This window comes from Aotus nancymaae, unplaced genomic scaffold, assembly GCF_030222135.1.
Source record: "Aotus nancymaae isolate 86718 unplaced genomic scaffold, 86718_ANA_hifiasm-v0.15.2.pri h1tg000029l, whole genome shotgun sequence".
In the NCBI taxonomy this organism is placed as follows: domain Eukaryota; kingdom Metazoa; phylum Chordata; class Mammalia; order Primates; family Aotidae; genus Aotus; species Aotus nancymaae.
The window spans coordinates 14,525,705-14,550,847 of record NW_026988442.1 but is presented as its reverse complement, the minus strand read 5'-3'; the positions used below and the strand labels follow the sequence as shown (position 1 = coordinate 14,550,847).

The 25,143-nt window shown below is 40.6% G+C and overlaps 2 protein-coding genes across 6 annotated transcripts in view; one reads left to right on the top strand and one right to left on the bottom strand.

Annotated features, from left to right (window-relative positions):
• The window catches only part of NCOA6 (nuclear receptor coactivator 6), a 96,543-nt gene that overhangs the window by 44,241 nt on the left and 27,159 nt on the right, over positions 1–25,143 (top strand). For 4 of the 5 annotated variants that reach the window (XM_012455141.2, XM_012455142.3, XM_012455143.2 and 1 more), the window contains 6 exons: positions 5,515–5,643; positions 7,203–8,099; positions 10,459–10,605; positions 13,630–14,746; positions 17,201–17,322; positions 20,790–23,789. In XM_012455141.2, the coding sequence (XP_012310564.2) occupies positions 5,515–5,643; positions 7,203–8,099; positions 10,459–10,605; positions 13,630–14,746; positions 17,201–17,322; positions 20,790–23,789 (5,412 nt within the window). The remainder of the gene's footprint in view (positions 1–5,514; positions 5,644–7,202; positions 8,100–10,458; positions 10,606–13,629; positions 14,747–17,200; positions 17,323–20,789; positions 23,790–25,143) is intronic. The other variant, XM_012455144.3, reaches the window with a different exon arrangement.
• LOC105719207 (EKC/KEOPS complex subunit TPRKB-like) lies at positions 6,098–6,904 on the bottom strand. Its single transcript, XM_064382336.1, has one exon. It carries the CDS (start codon positions 6,860–6,862, stop codon positions 6,335–6,337), a length of 528 nt encoding a protein of 175 aa, XP_064238406.1. The 5' UTR covers positions 6,863–6,904; the 3' UTR covers positions 6,098–6,334.

Here is a 25,143-nt window from a genome sequence, read left to right as displayed (position 1 = left end):
GGCCAGGCTGATCTTAAATTCCTGGCCTCAGGTGATCTACCTGCCTGGGCCTCACAAAGTGCTGGGATTACAGATGTGAGGCACCCCACCTGGCCCTCATGAGAGCTTTCTTAACTGTCTAACTACCATCTTTAAAAAATCAGGTGGGATTCCTCAGAAACAAATCCAGTTTCAACAGATAAACATTAGGCTAACTGTCCTCTCCAACTACAAAACACCTTAAAATATAACTATTTTTTCTTTCGAGATGGAGTCTCACTCGGTCGCCCAGGCTGGAGTGCAAGTGGCGTGATCTCAGCTCACTGCAACCTCCGCCTCTGGGGTTCAAGCAATTCTCTGCCTCAACCTCCCAAGTAGCTGGGATTACAGGTGTGCGCCACCATGCCTGGCTAATTTTTGTATTTTTAGTACAGACAGGGTTTCACCATGTTGGCCAGGCTGGTCTCGAACTCCTGACCTCAAGTGATCCACCTGCCTTGGCCTCCCAAAGTGCTGGGATTACAGGTATGAGCCACCACTCCCAGCCTATAACATTTAATATGTAGCTGGGCTTGGAAGAAAGCAGAGGGGTGGGGAGAGAAAGTAGAGGAACACCCCAGGAGGGAAAAAAAACTGTCAAAGGTGAATATTTAAATGGCAGTAAACAAATGAGATCCAGCAGGGTCCAAGGCATTTGGGCTTTAATGGCCAGGAAGGGATAAAAGATGAAGCTTTGGGTCCGCATGAAGAAGCAAGTTAGAATTCAGAATTCCTCATGAAGCCAGAATTTTCAGTGAAAGATTAGGAAAATGTCACCCTCTGGCATAGGGAAACTAATGGGAAATTTGTCTGTGTTCGCTGGGACTCTAGATGTGAGGTGGGAGAATGGGTGTTGTGGAATTGTCTTCTCTACCCTCTTGCATTTTGGACATTTAATATGTTGGTGAATACCCATGAACAGCCAGGCTAAGTTATTAACATTAGGTGGGTCTAGACTGGTGATAACTGTTGCAGCTGTGGAGGGGCATATTCTCAACCCAGATCATTGCAGACTTCTACTTAAAGCCTGATATAAATAAGCTTAGATTCCAAATTTATACAATTTAGGTCTAGACTCCCTCCCTCCAGAATTTTAGGTAATAGGAATATCAGAGTATTAACAAGAGAATCATAAGGAAACAAGACACTATTAAAACGTAGGAGAGATGGGGGAACAGAACTTACAGAAATTTAAAAATCATTGAAGTGACTAACTTATTCAGCAAATTAGAAATAGCTGGATTGAAAGGTGAATTTGAAGAAATAACCCAGAATGCAGCAGAGAAAAGTAAAGAGATGGAAATATGAAAGAAGTCAAGAGACACGAAGGATAAAATGAGACAGTTTAACATATGTTTGAAAAGAGTTTCTGAAGAAGATAAATAAGAGAGAATGGCTAAAATTTTTCAGAACAGATAAAAGACATAAGTCTTCAGATTCAGAAGCCCAGTAATCCTGAGCACTACAAAATAAAAATAAATCTACATCTAGACAAAATATCGTAAAACTACAGAACACTGAAAAACGGAATGTTAAAAGCAACCCAAAAGAAAAGACCTATTATTTACAAAGGAAAGGCTATCAGCTTTTCTTGACTTCCCAACAGCAGCACTGGGACAGGAAGCATTGGAATAATTTTTTCAAAGTGCTAAGAAAATAATTGATGGCCTAGAATTTTAAGCATAGCTATACTATCAAGAGTAGTATGAAATAAAGAGCTTAAAAAAAAAAAAAAGAAAGAGCTTTTCAAAAAGAATAAGAGAATTTACCATTAACAGATCTTTGCTAATTGAACTGCTCAAGGATGTACTTCAGGAAGAAGAAAATTGAACCTAAGATGGAAGAAATAAGATCTAAGAAGGAATGGTGAGCTAAATAATTGATAAGCATGGGGTAAATCTAAATAAGCATTGACTTATTTAGTAATAATAATGATAATATATTGTCTTTAAACTTTAAGTCAGTCAAATATGTCTGTTGACGTTTTAAAGATACTAGTAAAATAACCTGAATAGAATATATAACTTCTAAACTAGTAGTGGAGGATTAAAGAGGAAGACCATGATGAAAAAAATTAATCCAGTAAAATTCAGGAAAAATAGTAAAACAGCATAAAAGGAGGGTAAATAGAAATCATAAAATGACAGAATAAATCAAAATATACTTGTAGTTAACAATAAAGGTAAATGGATTACAAACACTGATAAAAAGGACATGATTAATCAGAATAGTATTCTCAGGTTTACCTATGTACAGTTACAGGAAACACATAAAATATAAGGACTCAGAAGGTTCAAAGTTAGAAAGATAAAAGATTAACAAGGTGACTTTTAACCAAGAAAAAGAGGTATAATCATATTTTTGTCAGATAAAACAGACATTAAAATAAAAATCGTCACTGAAAGTAAATAGGGCCACTATATGATGTAAAAGGAGAAATTCACCAGGAAGTTGGTAAACTCTTACGTACTTAACAACCTAGCCTCAAGACATTTTAAGAATTACATGTAGATACCAAACCTTAGGGGAGATTTAACAGACCTCTGAGTAATTGATGGGCTAAGTTTGTAAAAAATTAGTAAGGATAAAGGGAAGCTTGAATAAACAAAAATAGTTTTTATATAATTGACTTATTTAGAAGTCATAATTCAAGAATTCTTAACATTTCTGAGCATAAATGGAAAATTTATGCAAATTGACCAGGGATTATTCCAAGAGCCAGTTTTAGTAAATACAAAATATTAATGTCACACAGATCCTGTTCTCTGACCTCAGTGCTTTTAGGTCAAGTCAGTGGCAAAAAAAAAAAAAAAAGCCTAACCAAAATATCCCATAGTTTTGGAAATGTAAAAATGCATTATAAATACTCAGTGATTTTAAAAAAGCAATCCTGATGGAAATTAGGCAATATTTAGAATGGAGTTATGAGAATAGTATATACTAAAATTTGTGAGATGTAGCCAATACAACACTTGGAAGAAATTTCAAGCTTTCAGAAATTTATATTAATGAAGAAGGAATACCAACTGAAAATTAACAAGCTAAGTGCCTGACTGAAAAATTGAGAAAAAGAACAGCAGGGAAATAAGTTAGGAGGGAAATAATAAAGATAAAAGCAGAGATAAGCAAAATATGAATCTAAAAAACAACAGAGCAGCAAAACCAAAAGATGTTTCTTTTAAAAAAAAATTTTTGTTTTGTTTTTTTGAAACAAGTTTTGCTCTTGCTCACCAGGCAGCAGTACAATGGCGTGATCTTGGCTCACCACAACCTCTGCCTCCTGGGTTCATGCAATTCTCCTGCCTCAGCCTCCCAAGTAGCTGGGATTACAGGCATGCATCCCCACGCCTGGCTAATTTTGTATTTTTAGTAGACACAGGGTTTCTCCATGTTGGTCAATCTGGTCTCGAACTCCTAACCCCAGGTGATCTGCCTGCCTCAGCCTCCCAGAGTGCTGGGATTACAGGCATGAGCCACCATGCCTGGCCATTTTTCTTTTTTCTTTTTTTAGAAGTCTTCTTGTTCTGTCACCCAGGCTGGAGTGGCTCACTGCAACCCCTGCCTCCCAGGTTCAAGCAATTCTCCTGCCTCCACCACCTGAGTAGCTGGGATTACAGGTGCCCGAAACCATGCCCAGCAAATTTTTGTATTTTTAGTAGAGATGGGAGTTTCATGATTAACTTTATGCTAATGAATTTTTAAGTGTTGGCAAAATTAAAATTTAATAAAAATTGACTTAAGATATTGAAAACTTGAAAAGTCTGTAACCATTTAAGAAATTTAAATAATTAAAAATGTTTCCCAGTAAATCAATTAGTATAATCTATAAGTCCAGATGGTTTTTCAAGAAAGTTTCATAAAACATTTAAAGAACAGATGCACACACTCTTCCAGAGCATAGAAAAAGAAGACGCTTTCCAACTTATTCTGAGGTTATTTTCATCTTTATGCCAAAAATCAAAGAAGTCACAAAATCTGCCCTTCAAGCTAAATGTCATTTTCTTTTTAGAATTTTTCATTGTTCTATTATTCATACCCCAGCATTCCTAAAAGTGTGCTTTGGCCTACTTAGTCCTGCAAGAGGCTTCATGAGAATTCTGTAGCCAAAGAAAGGAAGAGAGAGTAAGTACAGGCAGTTGTCACTTTTTTTTCTTGAAGACAAGCTCTTGCCCTGTTGCCCAGGCTGTAGAGGAGTGGCATGATCATAGCTCACTGCAGCCTCAACCTCCTGGGCTCAAGCGATCCTCTTGCCTCAGCTTCCTAAATAGCTAGTAATCCAGGCGCTCGCCACCACACTGGCTGATTTTTTTATTTTTTGTAGAGATGGGGTCTTGCTATGTTGCCCAGGCTGGTCTCAAACTCTTGGCCTCAAGCAGTCCTCCCACTTTGGCCTCCAAAAGCTCTGAGATTACAGGCATGAGCTACCATGCCTGGCTTGTTCTCATTTATGAGCATAGATGATTATTCTGAAAAGTCTAACAGTATCAGAAATTTTCAGATGTGGAGAAAGAAGAGTTCTCAAACTGCTAGTTTGAGTATAAATTGGTATAACCACTTTTTAGAGCAATTTACTAATATCTAGTAAAATTAAAGATGCTTAGACTTTAAAACCTAGCAATTCTAAGACATAGTCTAAAGATACTCACATATCCACAAGAATTCATGACAAATACACAACATTGCAAAATTATAAGAATAAGGGAAAAATAAAACCTTAGTATTCATCAGCAGAAAGGTGGATATATGGTTCTATACAGTGGAGCCCTTATAACAACCAAGAGAGATAATCTCAAAAAATAACGTCAAGTGAAAAAGGAATCTGACGAAAAATGCATATAGTAAAGTACCATTTATACAAAGATTAAAAGCATATAAAAAATGCTGTTTACCTACAGAAAAAGTGCAGTTTACCTACAGATACAGAAAAGGTTAATAAACATACATGGAACTGTTAACCCCAATTGCAATAGGAGGGAGCAAGTAGAATGGAAGGAGTAGGGGGCTTCTGCTGTATCTACATATATATCTGAAGGTGATAAGAGCAAATTTTTTAGATTTAAAAAAGGTAGATGATGGGTGTAGAAATTTCCAGGCCAGGTGTGGTAGATCACGCCTGAAATCCCATCACTTTGGGAGGGCTGGGCCGGAGGATCACTTGAGCCCAGGAATTCAAGACCAGCCTAGGCAACATAGCGACCCCATCTCTATAAAATATAGAATGATTAGCTGGGCACAGTGGTGTGTGCCTGTGGTCCCAGTAGCACAGCCTGTGGTCCCAGCTACTTGGGAGGCTGACTCAGAAGGATCACTTGGACCTGGGAAGTCGAGGTGGCAGTGAGCTGTGATTGTGTCGCTTGGCAGACTGGGCAACAGAGTGAGACCCTGTCAAAAAAAAAAAAGAAATTTTCCTTATCTTTTCGTATTCTTGAAATAGTTCACTAAAAAACAAAAATCGTGCCAATACCAGTACTCTATTCTAGGGATTTTTTTTTCTAGGAATAATAAGGATGAACAACCCTGCCACTGTTATGATACCCCCGGGTGGAAATGTGTCGTCTTCCATGATGGCACCAGGCCCCAATCCAGAGCTGCAGCCCAGGACTCCTCGCCCTGCTTCTCAGTCAGGTAATGACTTCCAATCTTTGAGGATTGAAGAGTCTGAAACTTCCTGCACAGATCATTACAAAATTCAGTTATCTCTGATGCTGAATTTCTAATTTCTGAACTCAAAATGTCACCTTTACAAAATCTGACCTGGTTTCTTCAAGCCAAATTTCATTATTTTCTTTTCAGAATTTCTTACTGTTTTCTTATCAGTTATACCCCAACATTCCTAAAAATGTGCCTTGGCCTGCTTAGTCCTGAAAGATGCTCATTTCATAGAATTCTGTAGTCAAGTAAATTTGGTAAATGCATCATATTTTACCCTCCCTCCTGGAGATTCACAAGTAACATATTGGAGGCACGGAAAGTCCTGCAATGAAGAAATCCGTCTAGATTCAGTGTTAGATTCAGTGTTTCCTGAACCTAATTGTTTTGTTTTCTTATAACACTAATTTTTTTTCCATAAGTGTACAATTTTTATTCCAATTATATAAAAATAAAATATATTTGAGTAGAAACAACTCTAGAAGGCAATAACAAATAAAAGTAACTGGTTATCTTTTAAAATAATATGAGGTAGGACTAGAAGTGTTTTTTATACCATTCTGTGATTTAAACTTTTCTATAATGCACATATATGAGTTTTATAATCAGGCAAGGAAAATCAATGTTTTCTTTAATGCTGAGAATTTCTGTTAATATTTTTAACATTTCACAAAACATCTTTTGTTGACATTCTACAAATGATACCATCCAATAATGTCCCAGTACTTTCTTCTTGTGAAGAGAGTTTATATATCTTTTTGACTTCTGTAATATTTGTTATTTCGGGAAAACTTTCCAGAGAAACCTGATGACCTTCTACCTGAGATATCAGGTATTCTTGATTTATTTGTTTTTCTTCCTCTTCAATGTAAACAATTAGAATTGAAGTGTCATTTGCTGAGATATCAAATTTTTTCAAAGCCTCTGAAATATTGTTATTTGGGGAAAGGTTGTAAATAATTTCAGTAGATAGAGTTCTTATCTTCACTTTTCCCAGTTTGTAGAGGTGAACTGCTTTGTTTGCTGCCACAAGTATCTGAAATGGATCGACAATCACTGTAGGATTTATCAGTGATCCATTGATGGTCCCTTCCATGGCCTTTCTTCTCAAATCTCCTGCATTTTTGACATCTTTAAATAACAGAAGGGTCACCCTGAATTCAGGAAATAGGTTCAGCTGATGTGTTAACTGCATTTCACAGATAAGCAGAATTCTACATCCGGTCCCCGGTGTGTCTCGGAAGATCTCTTTTATAACGCTAATTAACATAGTTCTCCAGAATATGATTTGGTAAATACTGCTCTCCATGTTCTACATTTTGCTCTTATGTCCACTACTGACCAAGCTCTTTTTAAGGCAGGATTCATCTATCATCTTGGTATGCTGCTTCACACATAGAAGGTATTCACAACCGTTTACTTTATTGAATAGTACCAGCAGATTTTACTCTATATATCCAGAATTACAAAGGGCACTGCTCTAGGATCTAGATTGCAGTAGGTTAATTGTTGCTTTGTTGACTATCTTTAAACAGATGCAATGGATCCACTCCTCCCTGGGCTCCATATACAGCAGCAAAGTCATCCCTCAGGATCTTTAGCTCCCCCACATCACCCAATGCAGCCTGTCTCTGTGAACAGACAAATGAACCCAGCTAATTTTCCCCAGCTGCAGCAGCAGCAGCAGCAGCAGCAACAGCAACAGCAGCAGCAGCAGCAGCAGCAGCAGCCGCAGCAACAGCAACAGCAACAGCAGCAGTTGCAGGCAAGACCCCCACAGCAACATCAGCAGCAACAGCCACAGGGAATGCGACCCCAGTTTACTGCCCCAGCTCAGGTGCCTGTTCCTCCAGGCTGGAACCAGCTGCCTTCTGGAGCCCTTCAACCTCCTCCAGCCCAGAGTTCTCTGGGCACAATGACTGCAAACCAAGGGTGGAAGAAGGCTCCCTTGCCTGGCCCAATGCAACAGCAACTCCAGGCAAGACCATCCTTAGCCACGGTACAGACGCCTTCCCACCCTCCCCCTCCATATCCCTTTGGCAGCCAGCAAGCCTCACAAGCCCACACAAACTTTCCTCAGATGAGCAATCCAGGCCAGTTCACAGCTCCTCAGATGAAGAGTTTGCAGGGAGGGCCCTCTAGGGTCCCAACTCCCCTGCAGCAGCCCCACCTCACCAACAAGTCTCCTGCCTCCTCACCCTCCTCCTTCCAGCAGGGATCCCCTGCATCCTCCCCAACGGTTAACCAAACTCAGCAGCAGATGGGACCAAGGCCATCTCAAAATAACCCACTTCCCCAGGGATTTCAGCAGCCTGTCAGCTCTCCGGGTCGGAATCCTATGGTTCAACAGGGAAATGTGCCACCTAACTTCATGGTGATGCAACAGCAACCACCAAACCAGGGGCCACAGAGTTTACATCCAGGCCTAGGAGGTGAGGAACACTAGCTATTTGTGTTGGTAAATTTACTGGAGGTAGATCTTAGCAGAACTTCAGTTTTTAGAGTTAATGGAGGGAGTGAAATAAGGATGTAATTATTTGGTTTTGTGGATATGGTGGTGACACTTGATATGACTTAGTTAACTTGATACATTATGCAGCATCTTATTGGTTAAATTTAAGCTAGCTCTCTGGACTAAAATTCAGGTAAAATTCAATGTAGAGATGTTCATTTTGTTTTTCAAATTATTTTTGCTTGATCTTGTAATAGTAAATTAAAATGTCCAGAAGAAAAATGTATTTTGTTAACAATTTTGAACTTCTCAGTTGTTGAAAAATTAAGATTATGCAGTAGAGCAAAAATGAAAAGAACAGGGTCTCATTGAAGAAAAGGCCCTTCTAGTTATCAATTTTGATAATCCTAGTTAATAAAATAGTAAGCATGGTACTTGTTAAGTTTGATTAAAGTATTAAAGGGGAATAAGTTCAGAAATCATTGACTTTTATAGTTTTATAATGCCAATGCCTGCTCCTTAGAGAGGGAATTCCACCAGTTATACCTAAAGGAGATTTATTTATTTATTTTGTAAGGTGCCTCTTGTATGAAGAAAAAGCAATGGAGCTTAATGTGTGAGAGGTAAAACGATTACAGTAAAACTTATCCATCTCCATGTTTATTATTTATTCTTATTAATCATTGATCTAGTGCACATGAATGTGCTTGGAGCTTTTCAGTAAGGTATAGAGAGTATCAGTAATACTGTCATCTGATAAACATACCCCCCACCAAAAGACACCCATTGCCTACCCAGAAAAAAAACCCTTGCATCTTTAGTACAACATAGCAAAGGCATGTTCCCATGGTTTCTGGTGAAGTTAAGTTGCTCATCAGTCTTTCACTCTCTTGTAATTAATTTCGCTGACATGCAGGCTCTAATATTTGAATCCTAAGAAGTTCTTAGAAAATGCAAGAGTGTTTTAGCTCCAAATTTCACTGTTCTGGGTATCTAGCCCTGGATCAGTGGAAGCTGGGTAGTCCCTCCTGCAAATATGATTACTGATTTAATTACAGTGGGAGCATGCAAATGGGACTTGTTACTGTTAAAGAAAGGACAAATGCGTATTTGTCTACAAAGAGTTTTTCAGGGCATTGAAAATTTGGCCCTTAAAAAAAAAAGATGGGCCGGGCGCGGTGGCTCACGCCTGTAATCCCAGCACTTTGGGAGGCTGAGGCAGGCGGATCACCTGAGGTCAGGAGTTCAAGACCAGCCTGGCCAACATGATGAAACCCCGTCTCTACTAAAAATACAAAAATTAGCCAGGTGTGGTGGTGCACACCTGTAATCCCAGCTACTTGGGAGGCTGAGGCAGGGAGAGTCACTTGAACCTGGGAGGCGGAGGTTGCAGTGAGCCAAGATTGAGCCACTCCAGCCTGGCCAACAGAGGAAGATTCCATCTCAAAAAAAATTAAATAAATAAATGAATAAATGGATGAATATAATAAATTTTTAAGTGAGTTTAGGTCTTGATGCTTTCATAGAGCAGATGATATGCTCACCTAGGTGATCTGGCCACATCAAGGCCTGTGTTGTAAATGATAAGTGGGTTCTGAGATTGTCCTTATTACAAATTTGTTTTCTAAAATTAGCCCTTTCAAAAAGGAACTGATATCTGAGAAAGATTCCAGTAGAGCATGGTTTTTGGTACCAAAGCTGTCAGAATCACAGCAAACATTATGAGCAGAAAGCATAATGATTTAATATAGCATCACTTTGAAGCTCCCATGAACTGTTTCTAATCTCCTGTCTCTTCCAAAGAGACAAGCACAATATTGAGGGGAAATTTTCTGCAAAGGAGACTCTTGTCACCAGTTTCCCTCAAAGGAAAAAAAATCACCAATCTATCCTTAATATCAGGACCCAGTTCTTTCTTTTATACTATTTCACATCAATTTGTTTGAAATGAGAGAATTTAGCATATTCCTTTGGTGCCTGTGTTAAAGTATGTAAAGTTTTGGGGTCCATTGTTAACAATTACAGAGAAAAGTGAGCCCTCAAACCTTGCTGTGGCGTGGCCTCATCACATTTAGGGAGCAGATTGCCATCTTTTCCTTGGCATGTTCTAAGTGTAAATTTTTTAGTATTTATTTTTCATTTTGACAATGCTCATATAAGAGATTGTGTTGATTTTTTTAACCATCTTTCCCAACCTTATTATTAAAGATCCTACCAGTGTGACAGAGAGAGCTAAGCCAGTGGAGACTTCATGCAGCTCATCCTTCCTTATTCATTCCATATCTAAGCAAGAGTATAAATTTGCTAGGTAACTGCCTTACTCATTGTTTTCTATTAAGGAATGCCTAAACGCCTCCCACCTGGCTTCTCACCAGGACAGGCCAATCCGAACTTTATGCAAGGTCAGGTGCCTTCGACCACAGCAACCACCCCTGGGAATTCAGGAGCCCCTCAGCTGCAAGCAAATCAAAATGTCCAGCATGCAGGTTTGTTTTCTGTGATTTGTTCAGCCAGCATTTATTGAGCATTGTGTAGTAGACTTGATAGACAACAGAAGTACACAGATAAATAGTAAATCTTGATCTCCCCCCTTAAGTTCAAGCCCATAAATAATTATTTTTTCAGGGCAGTAACATTTGTCAATATGTCAAAAGTAGGTAAAATGTCACAGGAACCCAGAAACATCTAAGAGAAGGAGATGGAACTTAAGTTAGAGCAGTAATCAGCAGGGTTTTTTTTTTCTCTGAAGGCCCAGATAGTAAATATTCTTGGCTTTTCAGGTTATATAGTCTCTTGTTGGAGCTAATCAACTCTGTGATGGTAGCACAAAAAGTGGCCATTAACAATACATAAACAAACAAGCTTGGCAGCATTCCAAACACTTGTTTATTTACAAACCAGTAGTGGACCATAGTTTGCTGACCCCTGAGTCAGAGCTTGCTCAGGTAGTAAAAGGGAAAAAGGAATTTCTGGCAAATGAAAACTATAGATAACAAGGCATGGAGGCATGTTTGGACAATGGCAACTTTTTAAAGCTCTATGTGGTACATGTTAAGCTTTGTTTATGCTGACTGTCTGAATTCTGGTTTACAGTGTGATATTTTTCAGACTTCATCAGTTCAGATTTAATACCAACAGTGTATTGTAAAAAAGAAAAAAATTTGGAGAAGAAATAAAATACAGGGAAATGGCTAAAAAGTATTTGCAAAGCAGTAATGTATGAGCTCAAACTTCATGTTTCTGGTTGCTGAAGGAGCATGTGACTAATCCTCTTACCCTTTCCCTCTGAAGCAGTTTGGACTGAGATTCTGAATTCCCATCCCCACTGGAGTTAATTTAGTAATGTGACTCTAACTTTAATCAGAAAGCACTAAGGAATGAGAAAAAAATCTGACTTTACCAAAAAAAATTCACACTATTTCTGGCAGGGTGAGAGGAGGGTAGAGCAAACTGTTTGAATTGCCCTATATGCTAATGTGAAACTACATTCCTGAGTTATAGGAATTTATGTTTTTTTATAGAAAGTTTTACAAACAGGCCGGGCACAGTGGCTCACACCTGTAATCCCAACACTTTGAGAAGCCAAGGCAGAGGGATCACTTGAGGTCACGAGTTCGAGACCAGCCTGGCCAACATGGTGAAACCCCATCTCTACTTAAAATATAAAAATTAGGGCCAGGCGCGGTGGCTCACGCCTGTAATCCCAGCACTTTGCGAGGCCGAGGCGGGTGGATCACGAGGTCAAGAGATTGAGACCATCTGGTCAACATGGTGAAACCCCGTCTCTACTAAAAATACAAAAAATTAGCTGGGCATGGTGGCGCGTGCCTGTAATCCCAGCTACTCAGGAGGCTGAGGCAGGAGAATTGCCTGAACCCAGGAGGCGGAGGTTGCGGTGAGCCGAGATCGCGCCATTGCACTCCAGCCTGGGTAACAAGAGCGAAACTCCGTCTCAAAAAAAAATAAAATAAAATAAAAAATATAAAAATTAGCCAGATGTGGTGGCACATGCTTGTAATCTGAGCTACTTGAGAGGCTGAAGTGGGAGGATCACTTAAACCTGGGAGGCAGAGGTTGCAGTGAGCCAAGATTGCACCACTGCACTCCAGCCTAGGTGACACAGCAGGACTCCATCTCAAAAAAAAAAAAAAAAAAAAACCAGAAAGTTTAAAACAATGACAAAGTCATTTCTTATTCCTCCACCCTATCACAGCTATTTTGTGTTTTCATATAGTACCTTCCACATGTACTTTTTTGTTTTGCGTTTCACCACGTTGGCCAGGCTGGTCAACGTGGTGAAACCCTGCCTCTACTAAAAATACAGATATTAGCCGGAGTGCTGTTGTGCACCTGTAGCCCCAGCTACTAGGGAGGCTGAGGCATGAAAATCACTTGAACCCAAGAGGTGGAGGTTGCAGTGAGCCAAGGTTGTACCAGAGCAAGATTCTGTCTCAAAAAACAAAACAAAAAGTGAAAAATAAAAGGGATAAAATTAACTACAAAGTTATTCAGTTAAATGGGGAGATAATGCAAGTAGCTACAGGAAAATCCCAAAGACCCAATAAATAAATAAACACTACAGCAAGGCAGGTAGCAACTTTTGTCTAAATTAGAAATCGCTGAGAAGACTAGAACATGTGCCACGTGATCCACCAGGGACTGCGCAGGATGGGGTCACTGAGGTTTTAGCAGCTTCCAGGTGGGTCATCTAGTCAGTTGACTCCCACCAGAGGCTCAGCTTCTAGATCAAGATTAACTACTTTTTACCACATCAGGGTAAAGGAAACCTGTCCTTGGTGTTCTTTTTTCTTTGAAGTGCAGTATCCAAATATCACACACATAGTCTTTGAGAGTCATTATGACTACAGTTTTCCAAGAAGCATTTTTAAATGTCTTCTCATCATTGTTGAGGTTTTCCTAAATGGACACTTCATATTCTTTGTTTCCCTGGCTTATTTATAGCAGGGTTATTTCACTAGCCCATAGTGCTTTTTAAATTTAATTTAATATATTGAGACAAGGTTTCTCTGTCACCCAGGCTGGAGTGCAGTGGCGTGATCTTGGCTCACTTCAACTTCCACCCCTCGGGCTCAAACGATCTGCCTGTCTTAGCCTCCCAAAGTACTGGGATTATAGGCATGAACCACTCGAGTCCAGCCACTACAAGTCATTTTCAAACAATGAGTTGCTACCTTTCTCATTATTTAATCTGAAAGAAAGTAAACTTTCTTCATCTTTGAAATGTTAAATCTTTAAGATACCATATGGGAGTATAGAAACTGTTTCTCCTTCTCTGTTGTGTGATCATTGGGAATGTAAGCAGTTATCCCACAGCCACGTCTCTGTAGTTTAGAAAACTCACAGGAAGTATGTCAACATCACATTTATGTTGGTCAGTGGATATATGAGTGATGTATGTCTTTCTAAGTAATGTAACTTGAGTATCTTAATACCAATAAGATAAAAATATTTCTTTCTGAAACTCTGCCTTTTTTTTTTTTTTTTTTAAGGTGGTCAAGGAGCTGGTCCTCCTCAAAACCAGATCCAGGTGTCCCACGGGCCACCAAATATGATGCAGCCCAGCCTCATGGGAATTCATGGCAACATGAACAATCAGCAGGCTGGTAGTTCTGGGGTTCCTCAAGTGAACCTCAGCAACATGCAAGGCCAGCCCCAGCAGGGCCCACCATCTCAGCTAATGGGCATGCACCAGCAGATCGTGCCCTCCCAGGGCCAGATGGTCCAGCAACAAGGAACCTTGAACTCTCAGAACCCTATGATCCTTTCAAGGGCCCAGCTTATGCCACAGGGCCAGATGATGGTGAACCCTCCGAGCCAAAATCTTGGACCCTCGCCTCAAAGGATGACCCCACCCAAGCAGATACTTTCCCAGCAGGGCCCACAAATGATGGCATCACATAACCAGATGATGGGGCCTCAGGGGCAGGTTTTGCTCCAACAGAACCCAATGATAGAGCAGATCATGACCAATCAAATGCAGGGGAATAAGCAGCAGTTTAACTCTCAGAACCAATCCAATGTCATGCCGGGACCAGCACAAATAATGAGGGGACCAACTCCGAACATGCAAGGAAATATGGTGCAGTTTACGGGACAGATGTCAGGACAGATGCTGCCCCAGCAAGGGCCTGTGAACAACAGTCCATCTCAGGTTATGGGGATTCAGGGGCAGGTTCTGCGGCCCCCAGGGCCCAGCCCACACATGGCTCAGCAGCATGGTGATCCTGCTACTACAGCAAATAATGATGTCAGTTTGTCTCAGATGATGCCTGACGTTAGCATGCCACAAACCAACATGGTCCCCCACCATGTGCAGGCCATGCAGGGAAACAGTGCCTCCGGAAACCACTTCTCAGGCCATGGGATGCCTTTCAATGCACCTTTCAGTGGAGCTCCCAATGGAAATCAGATATCCTGTGGTCAAAATCCAGGCTTCCCAGTCAGTAAGGATGTCACACTAACAAGTCCATTGTTGGTCAACTTATTGCAGAGTGACATCTCTGCAGGCCATTTTGGGGTAAACAATAAGCAAAATAATACCAACGCAAATAAACCGAAGAAGAAGAAACCCCCTCGGAAGAAGAAAAATAGTCAGCAAGATCTAAAGTAGGTTGTGATGGTTTTGCCTCAAATTTTATTCATTTGTTTTCTATGTGGACAACTTTCTTTGATGGGAAAATTTACGTAATATAAAATTAGAATAGTATAATGAAATCCCCCTGCTTCAACAATTATCAACTCATAGCCTATCTTGCCTTCATCTGTGCTCTTTTCCATTGCCCTCTTGAGTATTTCAAAGCAAATTCACTTGGTAAATATTTCAGTGTGTGTCTCTAAAAGATAAGGACAGTTTTTAATATACCCGCACAATATCGTTAGCACATCTAGGAAACTAATACTTCCTTAATACTTTCATAACCAATGTTCAAACTTCCCTGATTATCTCACATTTTTTTCTTACAACTTGTTCAAATAAGGATCCAAATAAGATTCATATGTTGGAATTGGCTGGTAAATCTCTTAATTCTACAGTGTCAGGGTGTTTTGGCAATCAGAGCCTGACTTCAGGCCTGTGATGGCTGTTGGGGAACCAGAGAGGCCAAATGTGTTTTGGAAATTAAAACTACTGCTGTCTCTCAAATAGAAATGGTTTTTTTGCACAGGTGCCTTTCCTTTAAAGGCTTTTTATCATCCCTAGAAGCTTAAAACCCCACGCTAAGATGATTGGACCTTTTAAATCAGTTACCCTTTCAGTAAACGTTCTCCAGGTGAGTTATTTTGCAAGATCACACCAGGAAAGGCAATTAACAATTTATATTTCACTGCCTGAAGCTAAGTATTAATTTGTTTCTGGGTTTAATAAAATGTTTCCAGAAGGAATATTGATTGAGCTAGATTTTCTGCCTTTAATCATAAAACTAAAATTTAGAGACATTAATTATGAGAAAATAATGGCTAATGAATGTAAAACAAGTTAATGGAAATAAATTGCTAGAATTATAGAAGAAGAATCGGGGAACTTTATTTATACAAGCTTAAATGTTCAAAATAAAATCAACTACCTTTATCCCAGCCTTCCCACAACATTCTTTGGTTGTACTGTATTATATCATGCTCACTTGCTGCTGCTTGAGTCTTGTACTTTAAAAGCTAATCATGGTATATTATTAATAATAACCTATATTTTCCTGAATTCAAACTTAATAAGCCCTTTAATTATCTAATATTTCTGATAGCTCGTTCTCAGTTAAATTCTTTACGAGTCTCAGCCTGTGGGAATAATTACTTAATAAATATTTTATTCTCTCAGTAGTCTGGGAGTAAAATTGCAAGGTTATTCAGTTGCCTCTGGTGTGCATTTTTCGCCATCTTCACCAGCCCTTAGGGAAATTGCTTACTTAGGTCTACAGATTGTGAAAGGGACCTTATACAGCATCAAGACCCCTAGGAAAGAGAGACAGTGGGTTTATAGGAAAAGTACTTGCTTCCAGCTCTACCACTAGTTCACTGTAGAACCTTGGGCCTGTCTCATATACCTTTCTGGGCCTTTGTTTTCTCATTCATAACATGAGGGGGCTGGACCAGATATCTGAGATTTTTTAGCAGTGCAATTTTCTGAAGTATAGGTTACCACTGAATCCTTGCCTATAATTTAAAGTGAGAGAGAAGTTTTACAAAGAGCAAATTATTATAGGGGTCTGGATGTGCTGAGGATCTGCTTCAGGTTCGAAATTTCCATGTGCTGGGGCTTTTAAAATGAATTTTGGTGGCTTATGAAACTATAAAGAGTATAATGAGACAAAACACTACCGAAAAGTGGGTGAACAAAATCAGGGCAAAGGGAAACTAAGGTAGGAAAGAAAAGTACAGTTAGGACTGAGATTACAAACAAAATGAGGTCTGTGAGCAGTCTTGTTCTTTGAGATTGTGGGTGTTAGTAGCTACATTTTCTTCATTTTTTTTCTTCCCCACTAAAAATATTAAGCTACATCCAGGTAAAAATGAAGGCATCTCAAAGCCAATAGAGATGTCTGCAAATACTCATTCTGCAACAAAATTTTTGTTGTGGTGGTCTCAATCTTTCTTTGTTCTCTAAATACCATTTCCATCAGCCAACCTATACAACCTTTTGCAAGGTGTTATGAATTGAGCACCCACTGTTATATCCACAAAAAAGAAACAGTGAGACCCCCTAGTTGAATTTGATCGCTACATTGAAGATAAGTGGTTTCACACAAACAGTACCTTATAACATTGATAGGTCTATGATCAGGTCTTAAAACATCTAAAGAATGGGTAATTACATGAATATTATTGCATCAGGAATTTGTGGAAAGCATTTTGAGTAAATACAGTGCTGTTAGTTTAAGTAGATTTTAACATTTAATGACATTGCCAGATTATACCAGTATTTAATATTTTATCTACACTAGAGAGAGATGAATAATGGTAATGCAAACATTTTAGTTCTTCAAAAATAGAGGAAGGGTTAAGCTAGTTTTTGTATTTTCTATCCAACTTATTCTAAAATATTTTATTTATTTATTTATTTGTATTTAGCACCCCAGATACTCGCCCAGCTGGTCTGGAAGAGGCTGATCAGCCACCGCTGCCTGGAGAACAAGGAATTAACTTGGATAACTCAGGCCCTAAACTGCCAGAATTTTCAAACCGGCCACCAGGTGATAAAATGTTAGCTAGATTATACACTTAACATCACATGTGCATGCGGTATTACAAGGCTTCTTTATCTTTGAGGAAACAATAGTATTTTATTTTATCTGCTAACTAGTCTACTGTATTTAATATGTCTGGTATTTGGACTTTTGCCTTGATACAAAGTAAAAATTTCAAATAATAACTTTTGAAGGCACATACACATACACATTCTATCCAAATTTATCTTTGTTATTTTAAGTCCTCATAAAATCAGCCACATAAAATGTGGCTGAGCATGCTGGCTCATCCACCTGTAATCCCAGCACTTTGAGAGGCCAAGATGAGCAGATCGCATGAGCCCAAGTGTTCAAGACCAGCCTGGGCAACATGGTGAAACCTTGTCTCTATTAAAAAAATTTTTTTTAATTAGCTGGGTATGGTGACATGCACCTATAGTCCCAGCTACTCAGGAGGCTGAAATGGGAGCATCACCTGACCCAGGAGGTCGAGGTTGAAGTCATGTCACTGCACTCCAGCCTGGGCTACAGGGGTGAGACTCTGTCTCAAAAAAAAGAAAAGAAACTGAAATGTGAAGTGCCTCTTTATTCTTGTCATTGTCAAGGTTCTAGTTGGCATCAGAATAGGATAAGATTAAATGGAGAGATGATTTCACCCTAATCCTGCTTGCCTGCTTTTCCTGCAGCATTTCTTCCTGGGGCTTTCTCAAAGCAGGGGTTAAAGTCTTTTTTAAACCAGGGTTTAAAACGAGATGATGTTTTTTATAGAAGTTTCATTATTGAGTCTTAAAATATAAAGAAGATATAAAGAATAATAAAAGAGACACCAATGTATCTACCACCTAGGTTAATAATTTATAATAAATAGGACCAATGTTAGAAGCCCCTTTTGTTGTACCCTCTCTGATTATAAAATAATACTTTTACATGTTGAAAAATTATGTCAAAGATGGAAAAGCTCCTAAAATTGATTCATTCAAACCTAGATATTATAGAACCAAGGCCAGCTGCCACAATAGCTCTATACCTGGTTATCTTGGCCTGAGCAATGACTTGTAACTTTATTCCCCTATGACATGGTTGAAGATGCACAACCCCTCACACATAGGTTACTCTTCCCTGTGTGTACAGAGGGTATGTTTTGTTTCTTCCTCACTAGTTATTTCAACTCCTTTTTGGCATGAAAATGAAAGTGACATTATTTTAGGAATAAACTTCAATCTACCCCTAATTTATGTATTTTAAAAGTGAATCTTAAAAAAAAAGGCCAAATCCATCATGATGTCAATACTTTTTGTTATTTATTACAAATTGTTTGGGCATACCACACTTCCCATCAGTGAGATGCAGCAGCATAGATAGCTGAGACTGGGAGATCATCAGTCTTTAGGGTGTATGTCTAGAAGGCATTGTAAGCGGGAACATGCCTTCTTGCCTCAGATACTTCTGAACACTTCTTACGTGAATCCCAGGGGTCTTTGTATATATTTATTGCCTTCTTTCTGCACACTGGGGGCCTGCAGGCTGTAATGGGTTTGAGTTGCTATGCAGTGTCTTAAACAAAAGTCCGAATTTAAATGCCTTTAAAGAGGGCATCTGCTCTACAGTTTAGCACTGTTGACAGGACGCCTGCTGCCTTATACCAGTCCACTTCTATTCTCTACTATCTGCCTGGCCCCTAAAGGCATAGGAGTTTGCATTACCTGAGTAATAAATTTGGTTTGTGATTGTGTTATGGGCACTGCGTGTGTCCTGGCTTTCCCTCTTCACCATTCTGTCATGTCAACCCCAATCTGTCTTATCATTAGTACCTTTTGGACTGCTGCCTCCAGCTTCTGGACTCTGTAGCAGCCATGTCCTTAACTGTTACTTTTGAGAAGCTGCTGTATTGTCTGTGCTGTCCTCTTTGGTATTTACTGTACTATCTGGTGGGCTGATTTTAAAGATAAAAGGCATCCATGTCATACCCCTGACATCAATGGGCTTTTGCAGAAATTACAATTTTCTTAATGTGGGAACCCCAGACTGAATGTGAAAAATAAGAACCCACTATATTTGACTATGTGGTTGAAAGGACAATTGAACCATAGAAATGCCATATGTTACTGGCTTTATAAAGGTCAAGAAGTTACTCAGGCCTAAAATAAAAAAGGATTTTTTTAAAAACCTTCAAAACTGGATTCTATACATTGTATTCATTAATACCATGGGAATCTTTGGCCAGAAGACATTAATTAGCTATTGAGTACTGAGTCTGACCCAGAAAATTTGGTAGCTACATGAAAATGTTGAGTCAGCATTTATTTTGACTGCCAGAGCCAATTGTTCTTATTCCTGCACCTTCTTAAAACCTCTCTAATGTACTTTTCATGCAACAATGGAATAAACCTAGCTTGTGTAATTGGAATTGTATTCCATATAAACCTAGCTGTATGCCCACTTTTTCCCACTGAACCACTGTTATTCTTGATTTGCATATCTTTTTATCCTGATTGTCAAGTTTTGGTTCTAAAATGCCAAGAAAAATCTTCACAAAAGAGAGAATCATTTGAGATGTTGCCCTCTGCATATCTAGAAGATATTGTCCTTCAGGTTTCTTTTTCCAAAATTATTTTTTATTCCTGAGGGCTATGCTTCTGCCTTATTCTCCAGCTGTGGATTCATGGAAACTATATCTCCAAATAGAGATTTGCATGTAAGAAAGTAAATGGAAATTAATAACACTTCAGTGCCCTAGTTTTATTTTCAGTGTGTATATCAGCTTCTGTTAGCTCCTACTGTTTACCAAACTGATTTACATCTGAGGGGCAATTTTAATTCAGTTGGTTTCCCCCAAAGGATTAAGCCTCAAGGATGCAGCATAGTGTATGGAGCCAATGAATTGGAATAATTTTAAATCTTTCTTAAAGAACTGAATCCTAGAATTTTATATTTTACTTCTGTTGAAAGAATAAAAAGGCTGTCTTCAATTCTGTTATTTTCAATAAAATCACATCTTTAAAAAAAATTATTCCTATTCTGACAGAAGAAGTGAATCCTAAAAGCTTTACTTCATTCACAAGTACATTGAAATATTGATTATGTCTACATGAGACCTGAATCCTGGGTGGCCAGGCACTTGCTGTTGATGGAGTTTTTCTCATTTCATCTGAATGTTGGGCTGGTATGGGCCCAGCCATTTTCAGTGCGTAGCACAGAAAATCAGGCTGTTAGTACAGTCATGGTTCATTCAGACCCTGCACACCAAGGAGCTCTAGGTTTTTGATGCTTTGCTTTTTGCTTCCTTAAGCACTGTGCCCCTTTTGCTTATATCAAGTAATGAGGGGCTGCCCCATGCCACAGGAGTGGGCATGCCTGAGCTGTTTGTGCATAATCTGTGCCACCTAGATGAGTATTGCTTGGCTATACTCTAAAGGTAGCAACATTTTCTTGCTGAAAAATCTAACTTCCCTGATTTGGGGGGCTTGTTTTAGGTTATCCTTCTCAACCAGTTGAACAGAGGCCACTTCAGCAGATGCCTCCTCAACTCATGCAGCATGTGGCACCCCCACCACAGCCACCACAGCAGCAGCCACAGCCACAACTGCCTCAGCAGCAGCAGCCACCACCTCCCAGTCAGCCACAGTCACAGCAGCAGCAGCAGCAGCAGCAGCAGCAGCAGCAGCAGCAGCAGCAAATGATGATGATGCTCATGATGCAGCAGGATCCTAAATCAGTTAGGCTTCCTGTCTCTCAAAGTGTCCATCCTCCAAGGGGCCCCCTGAACCCTGACTCCCAGAGAATGACCATGCAACAGAGTGGCAGTATGCCTGTCATGGTCAGTCTGCAAGGACCTGCCTCCGTGCCACCATCACCTGATAAACAAAGAATGCCAATGCCTGTGAATACTCCTTTGGGAAGCAATTCAAGGAAAATGGTCTATCAGGAGAGCCCGCAGAATCCTTCCAGCTCGCCACTGGCGGAGATGGCCTCACTCCCTGAAGCAAGTGGCAGTGAAGCACCATCTGTCTCAGGAGGCCCAAACAGCATGCCGTCACATGTAGTACTTCCCCAAAATCAGTTAATGATGACAGGGCCAAAACCTGGACCATCACCCCTTTCAGCAACTCAAGGTGCAACCCCCCAGCAACCCCCTGTAAATTCCCTGCCCAGCTCTCACGGCCACCACTTTCCAAATGTGGCCGCACCAACCCAGACATCTAGGCCCAAAACACCAAACAGAGCCAGCCCCAGACCCTATTACCCTCAGACACCCAACAACCGCCCTCCCAGCACAGAACCTTCAGAAATCAGTCTGTCACCAGAAAGACTCAATGCCTCCATAGCAGGACTCTTCCCTCCACAGATTAATATTCCTTTACCTCCTAGGCCAAATTTAAACAGGGGCTTTGATCAACAAGGCCTAAATCCAACAACTTTGAAGGCCATTGGGCAAGCACCTTCAAATCTTACCATGAATCCTTCCAATTTTGCTGCCCCACAAACTCACAAATTAGACTCTGTGGTAGTGAATTCTGGAAAGCAGTCTAATTCTGGAGCAACAAAACGGGCAAGTCCAAGCAACAGTCGCAGGTCTAGTCCTGGGTCCAGTAGGAAAACCACTCCAAGCCCTGGAAGGCAAAATTCAAAAGCCCCTAAACTTACTCTGGCCTCTCAAACAAATGCAGCCCTGTTGCAGAATGTGGAGTTGCCAAGAAATGTACTGGTCAGTCCCACTCCTCTGACCAATCCCCCTGTACCAGGAAGCTTTCCTAACAACAGTGGGCTGAATCCTCAGAATCCTACTGTGTCTGTGGCTGCAGTTGGGGGTGTTGTTGAGGATAACAAGGAAAGCTTGAATGTGCCTCAGGACAGTGATTGCCAGAATTCCCAGGGTAGGAAGGAACAGGTAAACATTGAGTTAAAAGCAGTCCCTGCCCAAGAAGTTAAAATGATTGTCCCTGAAGATCAATCCAAAAAGGATGGGCAGCCTTCGGATCCTAACAAACTTCCCAGTGTCGAAGAGAACAAAAATTTGGTGTCTCCTGCTATGAGGGAAGCACCAACATCGTTAAGTCAACTTCTTGACAACTCTGGAGCTCCTAATGTGACGATTAAACCCCCTGTGCTTACAGATCTGGAAGTAACAGCTCCAGTAGTTTCTGGGGAGGACCTCAAAAAACCATCTGTCATTTCCACATTGCAGGATACGTCTTCTTCTAAAGAACCCTCTAATTCCCTAAATTTACCTCACAGTAATGAGCCATGTTCAACCCTTGTGCATCCCGAATTGAGTGAGGTCAGTTCTAACGTTGCACCAAGCATCCCTCCAGTAATGTCAAGACCTGTTAACTCTTCCTCCATTTCCACTCCCTTGCCCCCAAATCAAATAACTGTATTTGTCACTTCCAATCCCATCACAACTTCAGCTAACACATCAGCAGCTTTGCCAACTCACTTGCAGTCTGCATTGATGTCAACAGTCGTCACAATGCCCAACGTGGGCAGCAAGGTTATGGTTTCTGAGGGACAGTCAGCTGCTCAGTCTAATGCCCGGCCTCAGTTCATTACACCTGTCTTTATCAATTCATCTTCAATAATTCAGGTTATGAAAGGATCACAGCCAAGCACAATTCCTGCAGCCCCACTGACAACCAACTCTGGCTTGATGCCTCCCTCTGTTGCAGTTGTTGGCCCTTTACACATACCTCAGAACATAAAATTTTCTTCTGCTCCTGTACCGCCTAATGCCCCCTCCAGTAGTTCTGCTCCAAACATACAGACAGGTCGACCTTTGGTCCTTAGCTCACGAGCCACCCCTGTTCAGCTTCCTTCCCCTCCTTGTACGTCTTCTCCAGTTGTCCCTCTTCATCCCCCTGTCCAGCAAGTGAAAGAATTGAATCCAGATGAGGCTAGCCCTCAGGTGAACACCTCAGCAGATCAGAACACTCTTCCCTCTGCACAGTCAACCACAATGGTTTCTCCCCTTTTGACTAATAGTCCAGGGTCCTCTGTCAACCGGCGAAGCCCAGTCTCATCTAGTAAGGGCAAAGGAAAAGTGGACAAAATTGGCCAGATTTTGTTGACCAAGGCGTGTAAGAAAGTCACAGGCTCTCTTGAGAAAGGGGAAGAACAATATGGTGCAGATGGAGAGACTGAAGGCCAAGGGCTAGACACCACAGCTCCGGGGCTCGTGGGAACAGAGCAGTTATCCAGCGAGCTGGACAGTAAAACCCCAACGCCCCCAGCACCCACTCTGCTAAAAATGACCTCTAGCCCTGTGGGCCCGGGCACTGCCTCAGCAGGACCCAGCTTACCTAGCGGTGCTCTCCCCACCAGTGTACGCTCGATAGTAACCACTCTGGTACCCTCTGAGCTCATCTCCGCCGTACCGACCACAAAAAGCAATCATGGTGGCATAGCATCTGAGCCACTTGCGGGTGGCCTAGTGGAGGAGAAGGTGGGATCCCATCCAGAACTTCTACCCAGCATAGGTATGTACTTGGGGCTTCATCATCTCTTTATGTCAGTTTTTTGATGACCTAATCCTACAAGAGAGCATGATTCTATTTCTACTTGGAGGAAAGAGAATGGGCTAAATGGCAATAGCAGTAGTTTTATTTATTGAAAGTATGGTGGAAAATACACTTTTAAATCTCATATTAAGTTTGCATTCATTAAAGAGAGCTAAGGGCCAGGCGTGGCGGGTCACGCCTGTAATCTCAGCATTTTGGGAGGCCAAGGCGGGAAGATCACTTGAGGTCAGAAGTTCAAGACCAGGCTGGCCAACATGGTGAAACTCCATCTCTACTAAAAATACAAAAATTAGCCAGGCATGGTGGCACATGCCTGTAATCCCAGCTACTCGGGAGGCTGAGGCAGGAGACTCGCTTGAACCTGGGAGCAGAGGTTGCAGTGAGCCAAGATCATACCACTGCACTTTAGCCTGGGCAACAGAGTGAGACTCTGTCTCAAAAAAACAAAGAGAGCTAAGGCTCTCAAAACAAAGAGCTCCTGAAATAATGATACCTTTCATTTATATAAAAGTTTTCCATTTACAAGGAAGCATTTTTACATATGTTGTCTTGCATCATCTTTATACCAACCTTGTCAGATATTATTAACTCCATTGTATGGGTAAGAAGATTGAAGCTCAAAGAAGTTCAGTGTTTGTTCAGAGTCTGTACTGTGAACCACCCATTTAACACTGTGCCTTAAGTATGAACAGCTGCTTCTACAAATCCCATTTACCATGGTGAAGATTCACTCATGACTTTCAGATCAGTCGGTCCTCATAGCCCCATTCTCATTGTACTCCATCTCAGGAACCATTGTTTTTTTGTCTGGGCTACTCCAAAGGGAAGCTGGAAGAAAACCAGGTTTCATAATAATGGACACAGTAGAAACAAGGTGGTCAAGAGCCAGTAGGCTTGGGTTGGTATTACAGCACCAGCATTTAGCAGCTGTATGGGCTTGGGCAAGTTACTTGACCACTCCAGACTTCGGTTTCCTCCTTTGTCATGTGGAACAATAATAGTTTTAAGAATTCAATAAGGTAGTACATATAATATTCTTAGCATAGAACCTAGCATATAATTATTATTCAATAAATGGTAAAAATTGTTATTCCCAATTTCTTTTTGATATAATTTCTTTGTTGATTGGTACATTCTATTTGTGTGTATCTAGTTCAGGCTATTTCCTATGTACTGTTAAGATGGGCTAGTGATGGAAGCATAGGTATCCTGACAACTGCCCCTCCTTCCCTTCCCCCATATGTTCCTCCTCCTGTGAGGCTTAAGTGAAGAAACTCTTTTTCCCCAGAGTTGAGTCAGTCACTCACTGCTA